This window comes from Phacochoerus africanus, chromosome 9, assembly GCF_016906955.1.
Source record: "Phacochoerus africanus isolate WHEZ1 chromosome 9, ROS_Pafr_v1, whole genome shotgun sequence".
Taxonomy (NCBI): Eukaryota; Metazoa; Chordata; class Mammalia; order Artiodactyla; family Suidae; genus Phacochoerus; species Phacochoerus africanus.
In genome coordinates this window covers 58,791,920-58,806,302 of record NC_062552.1, presented here as the reverse complement: position 1 = coordinate 58,806,302, position 14,383 = coordinate 58,791,920, and the positions used below count along the sequence as shown (strand labels likewise).

At 38.0% G+C, this 14,383-nt stretch overlaps 1 protein-coding gene across 3 annotated transcripts in view; it reads right to left on the bottom strand.

Annotated features, from left to right (window-relative positions):
- Window positions 1-14,383, bottom strand: part of HMG20A (high mobility group 20A) — a 64,899-nt gene that overhangs the window by 8,115 nt on the left and 42,401 nt on the right. For all 3 annotated transcript variants that reach the window (XM_047795332.1, XM_047795333.1, XM_047795331.1), the window contains 5 exons: window positions 13,380-13,527; window positions 10,638-10,850; window positions 7,590-7,722; window positions 6,089-6,120; window positions 267-342 (listed from right to left, as the gene is read on the bottom strand). In XM_047795332.1, coding sequence (XP_047651288.1) covers window positions 267-342; window positions 6,089-6,120; window positions 7,590-7,722; window positions 10,638-10,850; window positions 13,380-13,527 — 602 coding nt within the window. The remainder of the gene's footprint in view (window positions 1-266; window positions 343-6,088; window positions 6,121-7,589; window positions 7,723-10,637; window positions 10,851-13,379; window positions 13,528-14,383) is intronic.

Here is a 14,383-nt window from a genome sequence, read left to right as displayed (position 1 = left end):
AAGCCGGAAAATAACGGAATTAGTGATGCATGTTTATTTCCTTTGATCCAGAGACTAAAGCAGCTTTGACAACCCTGGCTCAACTTTCCTCCACTGATCTTTGAGTAACTACCTTTAATAGAGTGAAAAAGAAGCAGTTTTCTTCTTCCAGACCAGTCCTAGGGTCTGGAATATCACTCTTGTTGCTTTTGAGCAATGAATTCCTTCTGACAACTAAATCCCCTTTCACAGACCTGAGGAACACAAAACTCTTCTTTGGTAATCACCTTTGCTGTGGTTCAGGAATTCCTCTGTAAATATAGGGATGTCAAAAACAGACCGTTCCTTTACCTCTGCTTCTTTCTGTGAATCAAAAGTAACAGAACAGTTAATTCTTAAACAGAAGCTAAATTAAATAGTAGTGCTTGAAGGCACAATGGTCACATTTTCCTTAAAGAAATAGCTGGACAAGCAGGAATCAGTCCAGATGAGGTTGCGAGGAAAGTGTCTTCACCTTTTCTTCGGAAGCAAACTTTGATAGAGTGCAAGCAGGTTAAGTATTCAGATCTTTTAGGTGACAACTGCTGTGCAATGAGACATCTTTAAGCAAACCTACATACATTTCCCTAGTGGAGATTTTGGAAACCATTTCTTAGCTTTGTGCTTTGAACAGTCAATAGTACACAGTGGAGAAAGTGGTTGAGGTAAGAATAGAGAAAGAGAATTTCTAGGTGTATTTTCTATTGTTTTTGTTGGTTATATCACATATAATGCTCTCTGAGGTAGGATTATGCAATCTAAATTTGCAGAGTGGACAATAAGATTTTAAGCAGAGGTTTGCCAGCCATGAGCAATAATAATGGTATTTCATTGTTACTTCTACTTTTACTTCTACTTATTTACAAGGGGCAGTCTATAATTGAGGATCTTTTAGACTTTCTTTGGGCACAGGAAAAACAAACAAAAACCAAGAAGTCAGAAATAACGAGGCTTCAAATATGAGCATGCCAAGGATTATATGAGATAGGAAAAAAATAATAAAACCTAAAATTAATTCACCAGTAAGCCTTTAAAAATTAAAGTATCACAAAAACACTATAAAATATATTCCATGATGATCCTTGTGAATAAAGCCATTATTTCAAAATGCTTTGGCTGCAATTTCTACAATGAATTTGAAGTTGAAAGCATTAAGAATATAAATTATAAGTGTCTTGGCAGTATTTAAAATCTTGCATAAGATGGTATGACAGTAGGAAATGAGTACTGAAGAAATTGCTAGTGAAATTTGAAGATTCCAAACCTTTACAACATAAAGAACTGTTTAAAAAAAAAATCTAGAAATCATTTCTATAAAAACACATTTAATGCCAGAGATAGAATGTATCTTTCCTATTCTTGCCACCACTAGTCTTTTATCTTTGAACACAAATAGGATTTGGTGCCCCAGTAGGAAGGCTAAGCAGTTAACAGCCTATGTGGGAATTCTGACAACCAAGCTCCTGTTTTCATATTGGTGTCTGCCTTGTTAGGGGGTTGGGCTGTGTGAACTGCCTGCCAATGGCAGCTGATCAAGAGAGACATCTAAGATGGAAGTCTGAAAAACTTTGTATTTATCTGAGCAAACTTTCAGAGTTAATTTTACCCTATATTTTACCTCTTAAAGAAAGTGAAGTTTCCAAGAACAATTTAAAAACAAATAAAATTATCATCGAAAGCCCCAGTTTCAACATGTAAAGCCCGACCTCCAACCTGTTCTTAGTGGATTTCAAAGAGAACTCATGTATGGGCAAGAAAGGCTTGTTGCAGAAGGATCTTAGACATATTTCTCAGTGGCTTTCTCTTGATTCTGCTGACTTATCATATGCTTTAACTCTGTAACTGGGTTGCTGAAGGAAAACAGAAACACAAGTCCAACATATATAAGACATAACAGATATAAGCATAAGTCCGCAAATGACTTAGGATAAAGTCTTATGATTTTATCATCCTATCTTGTTCAGTCTCTTACTTAACTGCTCAGGCTTACATGACATCAGTTTACCTAGCTGTAGGTCCGAATATCTGCCAGTCAGATGGGTGGGTGGGGATGCTTGGTTCCTGTTACCATGCACCAAGGCTTAGATTCTCCTCAGACAGGTACTTCTGCTCTCTTCCTTGCCAGAGCAGTCCAAACCAAGCTAGCTCCATAAGAGCAGAGGATAGCACCATGCAGGTGCATTAATACACTGCCCCTTGGTACAGAGTCTTAGCGTGCAAAATAAGGAACACCAAAGCAATTAAATGGAACTGCTCAATCTCTGAAAGGCAACAGAGAAATAGTCTACTTTACTGAAGAGTCATAGAAACCATCAGCATGCTTCCATTACTTGGCATGGAGAGGATTCTCTTGGGGGCTCAGATATACTTAAGCTGCTCCAAGGATCACTCAAGGGATTAAAATCATAAGGATTTCATTACCTCTTCTTTGAAAGGGTCTAATTTTTTTCAGGCTGAGTGTCACTTTGTCATTTCTCATAAATTAAAGGAGAAACAAAATTATTGTTTCTATCTTCATCTTTACATGAGATTTAGACACTTTCTTGAGAATAACACTAGCTGACTTCTGGGTCTAGCAAGCTGGCTTTTGATTTGAGAGGAGCAAGAAAACTCTTCACTCTTTCACACATTCTATATATTGAGTGGAGGGTAAGAGAACAGAGACCTTTTGATCTGAAACTGTTTTGCTGTGATCTAGGCTCAGGGCCAGAATTTCATTGAGTGATATACTTCTCTCAAGTGCTCTTTACTTTAGGGAATGCTCTTAATATTGTGTACCAGGCTGAAGTGCCCCACTGCTATGCAGAATGGCTTTCAGGTCAGCATTTCTTTAGCTCTAATATGCTCTCCAGTATCTACCTTGGTAACAATGTCTTAGGAATCTAAGTTCCATTAAGGAATACAATAGGTTTCTTTACTACATATACACAAATCAAATCGTTTTCTGTCTCAAGTGGCAACAAATTTTGCTGACATCCCAGGCGTCCAGGCCCTTTTTAACCTTCAACAGTTTATTCCATATAGTGTGGCATGTGCTGCCAAGAGTGCTACATTAAGACTGGACTGCAGAGGCCTGGGTTTCAGTCACAGTTGTGCCTCTAACTAATTCAATAAGTGATTCTGGGAAGTTCTTTTCCTGTCTTAGACAAGTCCTTTTTGTCATCAGCAAAATGAGGGGGTCAACTGAGAGGATTTCTGAGGTCTCAGTATTTTTGAAGTGAGCTTGAGGACTATTCTACTGCATTTGTCATTTTACCCCTAAGGATAAGGAAAGGGAAATAAGCATGTATTAAGAAACTGGATGTTTTAGACACTTTGCAAGATACTGGCTCTTTTATCAACTTCTTTATAACTTTGCTCAAGTCATCCTACCCACCCTGAAGTGCCCCCACAAAAGGGATCATCTTTAAGGTCTGATTCAGGTCCTCCTTTCTGGGGGGTTTTCTGTGCCCCCACCACTCCATAATGCTTTCGTATTTTTCTTAACTCTTATTATACCAAGAGGTTATGTGTAACTATGTTTAAAAACTGTCAAGCCAGTTTTTTATTGCAATTGTTTTGAAATTATCTAGTAAGATAGTATTCAATGAAAAATAAAAATAGATAAAAGTGAGGGGCATCAATTAAGTCAATAACCTTACTAAAAGAACTTTATCCCGATGAGAGGATACACAGGACAGAATTACAGAGCCTACTGTATACACATTTGAGAAACTACTGCTGCCTCTTCACCTATTCCTTCCTTTGCTTTGTTTGGTTTCACGTGTCTAATCCTGAAACAAGGAAATCACACAGAAACTTATTCCTTTTTATGCATCACAGAAATTCATATCATACTAAATAATGTTTTTAATAAAAAGCTTCATTTCTCAAATCTTCAGCTTCTATGACTGACTAAATCTACTAAATCTTTTCTGACTGCAACTACCAACTTTATTAAAGACAAAAATGCCACATATGGTTTGGCCAGCAAAATCCATAATGATGAAAGGAATCAGTTGCTGAATAGAAAATGTGAGATCTAATGTTTTAGATTACTGTTCAAGTTTTTTTTTTATTATCCATTAAGGATAGAGACGCTATTAAAGGATGCTTAATAGGGCAAAAAAGAAGTACAGAAGTTTCACAGTATTGGTGGGTGGGCACACGAGGAAGGAGAAATAAGTAATTATACAAGTATCCGGCAATATGGAAAGCTTACAACACTGTTCAATTATGATTTGAAATATAAAAGCATACATAGTTTCTCAAGCAAAAAAAAAAAAAAATTCATCCTAATTGGAGCCGAGATTTCATATATAACTTCATTTATATAGGATATATTTAAGAATAAAATGCTAGTATTTACTATGCTTCTCATTTCATAATTCATGGATGTAATAAATCTATTTGACTCTTGAATCTAAAAGTTTTCTCTGTTTTGAAGGTCACAAATACCAAATTCGGCATGAGTACTCCAAGATAAATAAGTTACTATTTTGAAAAAATGATTTCCTTGATTCAGTAAAAAATCCAATACATACAAAAGAGTATATCAGAAAATTATTATTATTATTATTTTTTTTTTTAAAGAAAATTCTTTTTGTGAACATTTCCACTCATTTCAACAAATGCGGGGGTTATTTTTGTATAAAAATAAGTAAATATTTATGGAAGAATTCCTCTATGCAAGGGCATCATTCTAGGTGGTACAAGGATGGGTACAAGATGGAAACTAGATTGTGTATGCCTTCAGAGAGATTACAGTCCAAGAGTGTTAATAACTGAAACACTCAGGTAACTTCAGCACCTTAGCCAGATCAGCTAAGTGCGTTAAGAAAAATATAGAGAGCCGTGAGGTTTAAAGGGAGCTGGAGGAAACAGAAAAGGCTGCAGGAGGAAATGGAGCTTAAAGTAGAGTTTGATAGATGACTAGAATTTAGAGGCAAAATGGGATAATGGGAGAGGGTAATAGAAAAAAATAAGTGAGGGAAAGAAAGTATTTGTGTCAAAGGAAGAATTTGAGCTCAGGCACGAGGCAGAGAAGGATGAAGCACCTGGAGGACAGTGAGTATTAAAGTTCTTGGGTTTTTTTTTTTTTGGTCTTTTTAGGGACGAACCATTGGCATATGGAGGTTCCCAGGCTGGGGGTCGAATCAGAGCTGCAGTTGCTGGTCTATGCCACAGCCATAGCAACGCGGGACCTGAGCCGAATCTTCGACCTACACCACAGCTCACGGCAATGGTGGATCCTTAACCCACTGAGCAAGGCCAGGGATTGAACCTCTGTCCTCATGGGTGCTGGTCAGATTTCTTTCCACTGAGCCATAGCAGGAGCTCCAGTATTAAAGGCTTTTAAGTACATAAACTACATATGGGAATTATGAGAGTTTAAGGTATTTGGAAAGGGAAATTGGGACTTAATTACAGAAAACCCTGATTGCTACATTTGAATGTGATTTAGTAAGCAATGAAGAGTCATTGAGCATTTTCAAGCATGAAATTACCACAAATTTAATTTCTTACAACCATATATTAACCATAGCCTACACATAGGCCTAAATCCTATTGCTGAGGCTGAACCAAATGGAAGGGAAAAGTCCAGAGAACAATATGTGCCAGCAGGAAAGGAGGCATAGGAACCAAGATAACTGTCACTTGTGCTCTGCACATGCTGTAGTCGAATAGTTCATTTAAATTAAATGCTAAATTCCCTAAGTAACAACTTTTTGAGAGTCGGAATAAAGTATCTGATGATGTTAATCTATAGTCAGCTTACAGCTTTTAGTTGGTCCTCATTTCTACACCTCACTCCAAGCTCCAGCCATCTTTAGCATCTAAAGTGGATAAAATTCTTGGGTCACAAGAGGGGCTGGAGTTAGGGGGTTTAGTTCAAGGACAGACTCATAACATATGTGTCTGCCATTTGCTAAGAATCCTCGAGCTGAAGGCAACTAAACCAGTCCTAATTATGGGACAGAAAATATTCTGCCGTGATTAAAAAAATGGTCCAATAGCATTTCAAATAGCATCACTATTATATACATATATCATACACATACACACAACATGTAGACAGAAAGTTAATTACCTCATGATCATGAGTAGCCTGTCGGGCTGCATCTAAAAATATGAAAGAATAAGAATATTAAGCTGAAAACCAAAACAAAACAATAACAAAATCCAAGCAAATGACTGTGCCAAACTACAAAAACTGCTGGTATATGTGGGCTCTCAAAATATAATAGCTTTATTAATCAGTCAGTTAACAAAAGTTAAAGGGAATTCCATCTTACAGGTTAGGCAATTAGATATAAGAGAGGGGGTTCCCGTTGTGGCGCAGTGGTTAACGAATCCGACTAGGAACCATGAGGTTGCGGGTTCGGTCCCTGCCCTTGCTCAGTGGGTTAACGATCCGGTGTTGCTGTGAGTTGCAGTGTAGGTTGCAGATGCGGTTCGGATCCCGCGTTGCTGTGGCTCTGGCGTAGGCCGGTGGCTACAGCTCTGATTCGACCCCTAGCCTGGGAACCCTCCATATGCCGTGGGAGCGGCCCAAGAAATAGCAAAAAGACAAAAAGACAAAAAAAAAGACATTAAGAGAAACAGCAGACATCATTCTTATCTTTGAGGAGAATAGAGTGGACAGGAAATACATGCCAAAGGCTGTTTGCACAACATTATAGTTTAGCAGGCAAGATGCCCAAAGGAGAAGACGCAATAGCTAAGGAATGACAGGCTTAGTTTTGGCAGTATTTCCTCAAGTATGGGAACTTTTAGCAATCCTTGTAAGAGTGTGATGAACAATTTTATTTTATTTTTTGTCTTTTTAGGGCCGCACCCGCGACATATGGAGGTTCCCAGGCTAGGGGTTGAATTGGAGCTGTAGCTGCTAGCCTACATTACAGCCACAGCAATGTGGGATCCAAGCCACATCTGGGACCTACACCACAGCTCACAGCAATGACAGATCCTTAACCCACTGAGCAAGACCCAGGATCCTCATAGATGCTAGTCAGATTCATTTCCGCTGAGCCATGACAGGAACTCTGTGATGAACAATTTTAATGGAAACTAAAAGATCTGTGAAGATGGGGGTTTTGACTGTTTTGTTTACCTTTGCATCCTTAATACTTAGGTTAGCTTCTGATATGTAATAGGAAGTGTTCAATACATATTTTTGAATACAGGCACACATGAATGAGTGAATTAAAAGGATGGTCATTGGACACTGGGAGAAGTGATCACATGAAAGGCTTAGAGGTGTTAAAGCAAGGCAATTATGTAGCATAGTAGGCAGATTTGTTTAGAGGCAGAGAAATGCCTAAACTGAATAAGAAAAAAAGCACAGGGCAACTAAAAGGGGTCTTAGAGTACAAGCCAAATTGATACTGGATATGGAAACACCAACTGAAATTTCTAAATGAGAGCGATGTGATTTTAATAAAATTCCAAGATAATGTTTTTAAGTGAATGTAGTATAATAGAGAAACAAGAGAAATGTATCTTTTATATTTAGCACTCTAATAGTAGGCTTTGTGACACCCCATCATGCAAAAACAAACTACAAATACATTTGGTTCTGGTTCTGATACCTTGCCTATGAGATTTGCCTTTCTGACGGTCCTGTGTTTTCCTACTGAAGACCTTGTAGGCCTCAGTCTTCTGATACTGCTCCAGTTCCTTCATGTAACGCTCCTTATCTCTGTCTGCTTCATCAAGGTAGCGCTAGGAAAGAAATGTTCAAGAAATAGATTTTATTGAAGCAAAATACCAATGAACTCTGTGAAGAAAACAGAGGACAATTAGAACATGGAAAGAAAAGTACACGTGAGGAATAACTTTAAGGGAGAATTAAAAAAAAAAAGTCGTGAATCAGAAAAAACGCTCAATTATAAAAGAAATAGGTGATTCTGACTTTTAAGACTGTTTATGGCTTTTTCTAACTTATTGAAGACAAGTTCTACTGAGATCACTCTCATAAAAAATTCACAAGAAGATGATTATAGTTCTTCCTCTAATCCTATAGATAGAACTACACATGGCCACTAGAATCCTCAAGAAGACTAAACACCACATAGGCACAATTAATCTTCCCAGGGGAAAGGATGGAATATTACTTTGTGTCTTTATCCCCAACCCATTCTGAGGGGATGATCTCATACATCAATGGGCCTTTTAAGAGCCAGAAGAGTGGAGACATAAAGAGCATAAAAAAGAATGACCTCATCCTGTGGACCTAAAACGAACTACTGTGAGAGAGCCTGTATCTACATGCTTTGTGATATTAATTATTTAAACAAAGTTCATTGATCTACTAGGATAATTTTGTTTAATGCCTTGTACTTTTCATTCATCAATTAAGTTTAAGAAATAAAGTATAAAAACACTGCTTCTAAATGAAGTCAGAAATATGTTAAAAGCTTTATCCCACATTAAGAGCCAGATGTAGGGGACAACCGACTGGCTAACTCTGGGACAATTCAAGTATCAAAATACCTAAATGAATACCTTAGATATTTAGTAATAAATTATAAACCATTGGGAAAAAATTCATATGCCGATACCAATAATAAATAAATAACAAATACATAAATGGAGGGAGGAAGAGGGCTCTTGCTTAGACTGGAATACTGAGGGCTGACTGGTAAATGCTGGGGGAGTGAGAGAGTTGGAAAATCATCATTTTGCAAAATGATGGTAAAGATTAGATCAGGCAAAAGTCATCAATGAATGCTAAATCTAGGGCAAAATTTTGATGTGGAACAGACTATTTTTGTGTTCTTAAAATGGTCTTTCCACAGATTGATTGTTAGTTATAAGGGAGAATAAAAAACTTTATTAAGTGAGCAACATTAACATTACACAAAAGGATATCGTGTGCCTGCGTACATGATACCCTGAGCAGGACCAACACCATCTATGTGGTATTCTGACCAAGAATGCATAACCTCAATCTAATCAGGAGGAAACATCCAAAATCAAAATGAGGAATGTTCTGTTAAAAGTAAACAAAAAGGAGGGGCAGGAAGAGGGACAGGCTGTATTCTTAAAAGATATCAATGTGACAACCAAAGGCTGTGGAAATAGTCCAGATTAAAGGAATCTAGAAATTTGACTACTAAATGCAGAAGCTGACCCCCTGGACTGGAATCTGAACTGAAGGGGGAAAATGTTACAGAGGAATGATGTTAGGTCAACCAACAAAATTGGAATATGGATGGTAGGTCAGATAAAAGTATAGTGTTTAGTAAGGTTGTTAACTAAACTGTGGTTATGTGAGAGAATATGTCTGTTCTTAGGAAATCCACACTGAAATATTTAAGGGTATAGGACTATGATGTATGTGTGTGTGTATGAGGGGAGAGTGAGAACGCACGAGTGTGCCCAAGCTTTCCCGGGAGAGTATGAGCACGTGCAAATAGAGAAAAAGTGTTAATGCTAGATTAATCTGGGTAAAGGGTATTTGGGTGTACTCTGTTCTATTCTACGTTTGTAACTTTTTGCATATTTGAAAAATTACATTGAAAGAAAAAATTAAAAACAAAGGCAAACACAAAAACCCCTGCCCTACTTAACTACTGTTAATTATCCCCGTGGGCTGTCGCTGGAGATGACTTCTGCTTTTTTCTCTATATACTTCTGTACTGCCTGAAAATATTTTAAACAATGAGCAGGTACTAATTTTGAAATAAAAAAATTAAAGAGAAAAGCGTAGCCTAGTATGTACAGCTCATGATCCCTTTATACATTAGCGCTAAAACAATGGATGATACACGCTGTTTTCTATTAGCTTGCTACCACAAACACAGAGCTCCAAATTGCAACTCAATCTGATCTCTTTGAAATTTTTTGAATTCAGTTAATTCCCAAGAGTATTTTCCAATTTGGTTTTAGTCTGTTTGGAATCCTTTTTAAAGAATGTAAGGCATAAAAGAAATATAGATATATTTCAGATGCTGAGAATACTGGGAACTTTTAACCCAAAACTATTCCCACAGTCATTACCATCACACCACTTCTGTGGCATTTCAATGAGTTCGTGGTTATCTTGTCTTTAATTCCACACAAATCTCTCCAACAAATGGATTTGTTTCAGTTTGGCAATAGGGTTAGTTTCTGTCTTGGAGGAGAAAGAATTCAAATAGTTTTTGCTTTATTTTCCATAGTAGGTTAAATCTGCCAGAACTCCAGTTAAAAAAGTTTATATTAAAGCAGTAAAATCTTTTTCTTAAAAATTTCATGTGAACAAAATTTTATCAAAGGACCTTTTCTCATTTATCTCATGACTTTATTCATTTAACTCCATAGAATAAAATTATGTTGACAGATTTCTTATTGGTGAACTACTTTTTACAAAAATCTTTTATGAATTTTTAGGACATAAAGCAAATAAATGTGGAGCTGCTTTGGTTGAGGGGGGTCCTAGAGTCCCTCCTGCTCATACCCCTGCAGCAGACTCGGAAAGAGTGTAAAAACCACAGAGCTGGAGAAAAGAGCTGTGAAGGACCCTGCTATTCTGTTCTCCTAGGCACCATGACAAAAGTGAAGAATCAACAGGCAATTTTCTTTGCTTTTCTGATATAAGGTATTTTTGAGATTTAATCAAAACCAAGCAAAGGATCAGGAATAGGAACAATTACCTGTTTTTCCTCAGGAGGAAGTTTACTCCATTCATTGCCTAACATCCTTGTAATTTCTGGAAACGGGACTTCTGGTCTTTTTGCTCGAAGCTGTTCTCGACGCTCGTTCATGAACCGGACATATCCTGTGAGGGGGGATTTGGGTGCATTGCTGTCTCGAAGAGGTTTCTTCCTTTTTCTTCCTTTGGACCAACCTCCTCGTTTACTTCTTTGCTACAAAGGCGAAATAAAAACCCTAGATCAAATTACAATAGCAAAAATTTCCCGAAATAACAACAACAATCAACACCAAAAAAAAAAAACAGGATTAAGAATTGCATTTTCCTACCATTAAGGCCCTGGATAATTTTCAAGCTTTCTAAATCTGTTATAGGTACAAATGACTGCAATGCAGTTTTCAAGAAGGGACTCCAGAGGGTTCACTTGCAGACCTTTTTATGTGCTATGTTACAAACTGTTACACCCAGGGGCTATTTTAGGGCTAACCCCAACAGATAGGAATAAGAGGTACCATGCTCAAAAAGCCTTGGCCTTCATACGAACTTAACAAGTCCTGACTCCTGGCTGGGGAATGTTCTAAATGAGAATGCAGCACATACAGAACTCTGTGCCAGAGAAACAGACATTGCTACAGTAGATCAGAACAAGATGCTGTACCGTGCACTGGGCAAAAGAACAGGCAAGTGTAGCACAGGAACTAACATCATTGATGAGGGGTCTTTCTCACTGATACCACTCAAAGATCAGTTTATTTCCCACAGCAGAGAGCAATACAGATTTTAAAATTAATTTCTAAGACTTAGAAAAATTTCAGCAACTATAATATATCCAAAATGAAGACTACTTCTTTGGCTTGATGAGTTATATCTTAAGATGTTATTTATTTATTTATTTATTTGTCTTTTTGCCATTTCCTTGGGCCGCTCCCGCGGTATATGGAGGTTCCTAGGCTAGGGGTCTAATCAGAGCTATAGCCACCGGCCTACGCCAGAGCCACAGCAACGCGGGATCTGAGCTGCGTCTGCGACCTACACCACAGCTCACGGCAACGCTGGGTCCTTAACCCACTGAGCAAGGCCAGGGATCGAACCTGCAACCTCATGGGTCCTAGTTGGATTTGTTAACCACTGAGCCATGACGGGAACTCCAAGATGTTAATTTTTAAAGGCAGAGGTCGTAATGTTACTAGTTATAGCAAAAAGATGAAATCACCCCCAGAATTCCTGTCGTGGCTCAGGGGTTAATGAACCTGACTAGCATCCATGAGGACACGGGTTCAATCTCTGGCCTTGCTCAGTGGGTTAAGGACCCGGTGTTGCCACGAGCTGTAGTGAGGTCGAAGATGCGGCTAAGATCCCGCGTTGCTGTGGCTCTGGCTTAGGCCGGCAGCTATAGCTTAGATTGGACTCCTAGCCTGGGAACCTCCATATGCCATGGGTGCGGCCCTAAAAAGACAGAAAAAAGGGAAAAAAAAAAGATGAAATCATCCCCCCAAAAATTTCAAAAGAGGACTGAAGTGTTTTTTCTTTGTCCTTTTAAACAGGATGCAAGGGGAGTTCCCGTCGTGGCGCAGTGGTTAACAAATCCGACTAGGAACCATGAGGTTGCGGGTTCGATCCCTGGCCTTGCTCAGTGGGTTAAGGATCTGGCATTGCTGTGAGCTGTGGTGCAGGTTGCAGACACGGCTCGGATCCCGCATTGCTGTGGCTCTGGCATAGGCCGGTGGCTACAGCTCTGATTACACCCTTAGCCTGGGAACCTCCATATGTTGCGGTGCAGCCCTAAATAGACAAAAAAAAAAAAAAAAAAAAAAAGATAAACAAGATGCAAGGTACTTTTGCGCAAATTTTACAAATTCACATAGCCTATCAATTAATAATTTTAAAGTTTTATAGATATAAGCATTCTTATTTCAGAGAAGAAAAAGATAAGTAAAATGGGACAAAAATATCTAAATACTACTTACCATACTGTACTCCTCCATATTTAAAATGGTACAATAGTTCAGCATGGGGCAAATGATATATTTTGTATCAGATTTTTTTCCTTCCTGTTTTATTTTGCAAACCTAGTAACATTTAACAGTAAAGCTACTAAGGACTTAAGATGTTTAAGAAGCTTTAAACATTCATCAAAAATTTTAAGAATGCCAGCATGAGAAGAATCAGCTCTTTCAAAAATAAGAATAAAGACAAAAATCAATGGTGGTACTCTTTTATGGCTTAAAAAAAAAAAAACCCAAAAAACCTTAAAACATAGACTAGACAATCAGTCATTTTTGAGGAACAATGAAAGTCCAACAAGGGCATGACTGCCCAGGCCCATATAGAACCTCTGTGTGAATTAAAGAAAGATGCCCCCAATGGGAGGATGAATGACAATCCTTTGGCCACATATGACTACATGCTGCAGGGTTTTGTGAGCAGTGTGTGGTCTTGAATAACAGCACCTGGACTCCTCATTAATTACTTATTCAATTAAATCATTCAACTCAGTAAGTACTTGTTGAGCAACTAATCTGATGCAGGTATAAATTTTTTAGGCATGGGAAAAAAGAAGAGTCTACCTTTCTCTGTATCATTAAGACCATTAACATGTAGTCTGTGTAAAACAAGAAACAGAAAACAGAAAATTCTGCGGAATGTAAGGAGGCCAGGGGATGAACACCTGGATCAACTGCCTTGCTGACTGCCTCTTCAGAAGCCTCAGAGACCACTAATAGGAGCAGATGCTTCAGCTTACCTCATCTTCGTGCCTTTGTTCATTGCCTTCTGCTGTATTTGAAGACTCATTCTGAAGCAACTGACCTTGAGAGAGATCCTCTACAAATTCTGGATTGTTAGTGGATGATGTGGCTCCACTACCATATGGAACTTCTGGATGGGTTAACCTGAAGAATGGTAGGCAGAAGTGGAAAAGTTCAGTCTCAACAGTCTCAAAACCTCCTCATTAACCAAGGGGCAAGATAAATTTCAGGGACCGCAAAATTACACGCCAGCTCTTGAATTAATTTTCCCACCTCATGCTGTGTAAATGTAAACATAAAGCATTTTAAAACAAGGTTTCAGTGCTTGGTTGAACCAGGTCAGTTCCATGAAGTCTCCTACTTAGAAACAACTATAATCTTTCCCCCACAAATTACCTCTCCCCTCAATGCAGACTTCACATTTTAGTTTTGAGCATGCAGCTAACTTTTATGTGCAGTTTTTCATATAAAAATATTTTATATGCTACTTATCTCTAATGCAATAAAAGGAAAAAAAAACTATTAGTGGAAAAAGAATAGGAATGGGAGTTGTAGAGATCATTTGCTTACGCTTATCACAAAGAGTTCTTTAAGGGCATAAGAAATATTTCTTATGGTACGTTCCAGAGGCTACTCCTTCTTGGATTCTAGTGTTTAACTTCGGTAAATTCAGGTATAAATGTTAATAAATCAGAGATATAGATTTTCTATTCCTACCATTCTGTTCTAGATGAGTCAGCAAACCAGATCTCATCCTTCTGAAAAGTGGAATCAAGACAGTACAGATGATGGCTGGATCTTAGACTGACCTTCCCTAATCACATGAAGATAAAGGAATGGATATAAAGGTAACACCCTGTGCTAGAGAGTTTGGGTTTTTTTGCTAGGTACTGGGAAAGTGGAGGAAAATGTACAAGAGAGCAATAATTAGTTATTATTCTGGAAGAATGTATACTCCAAAGGGTTATAAAAAATAATTGCAATGCAATATAAGTACTGA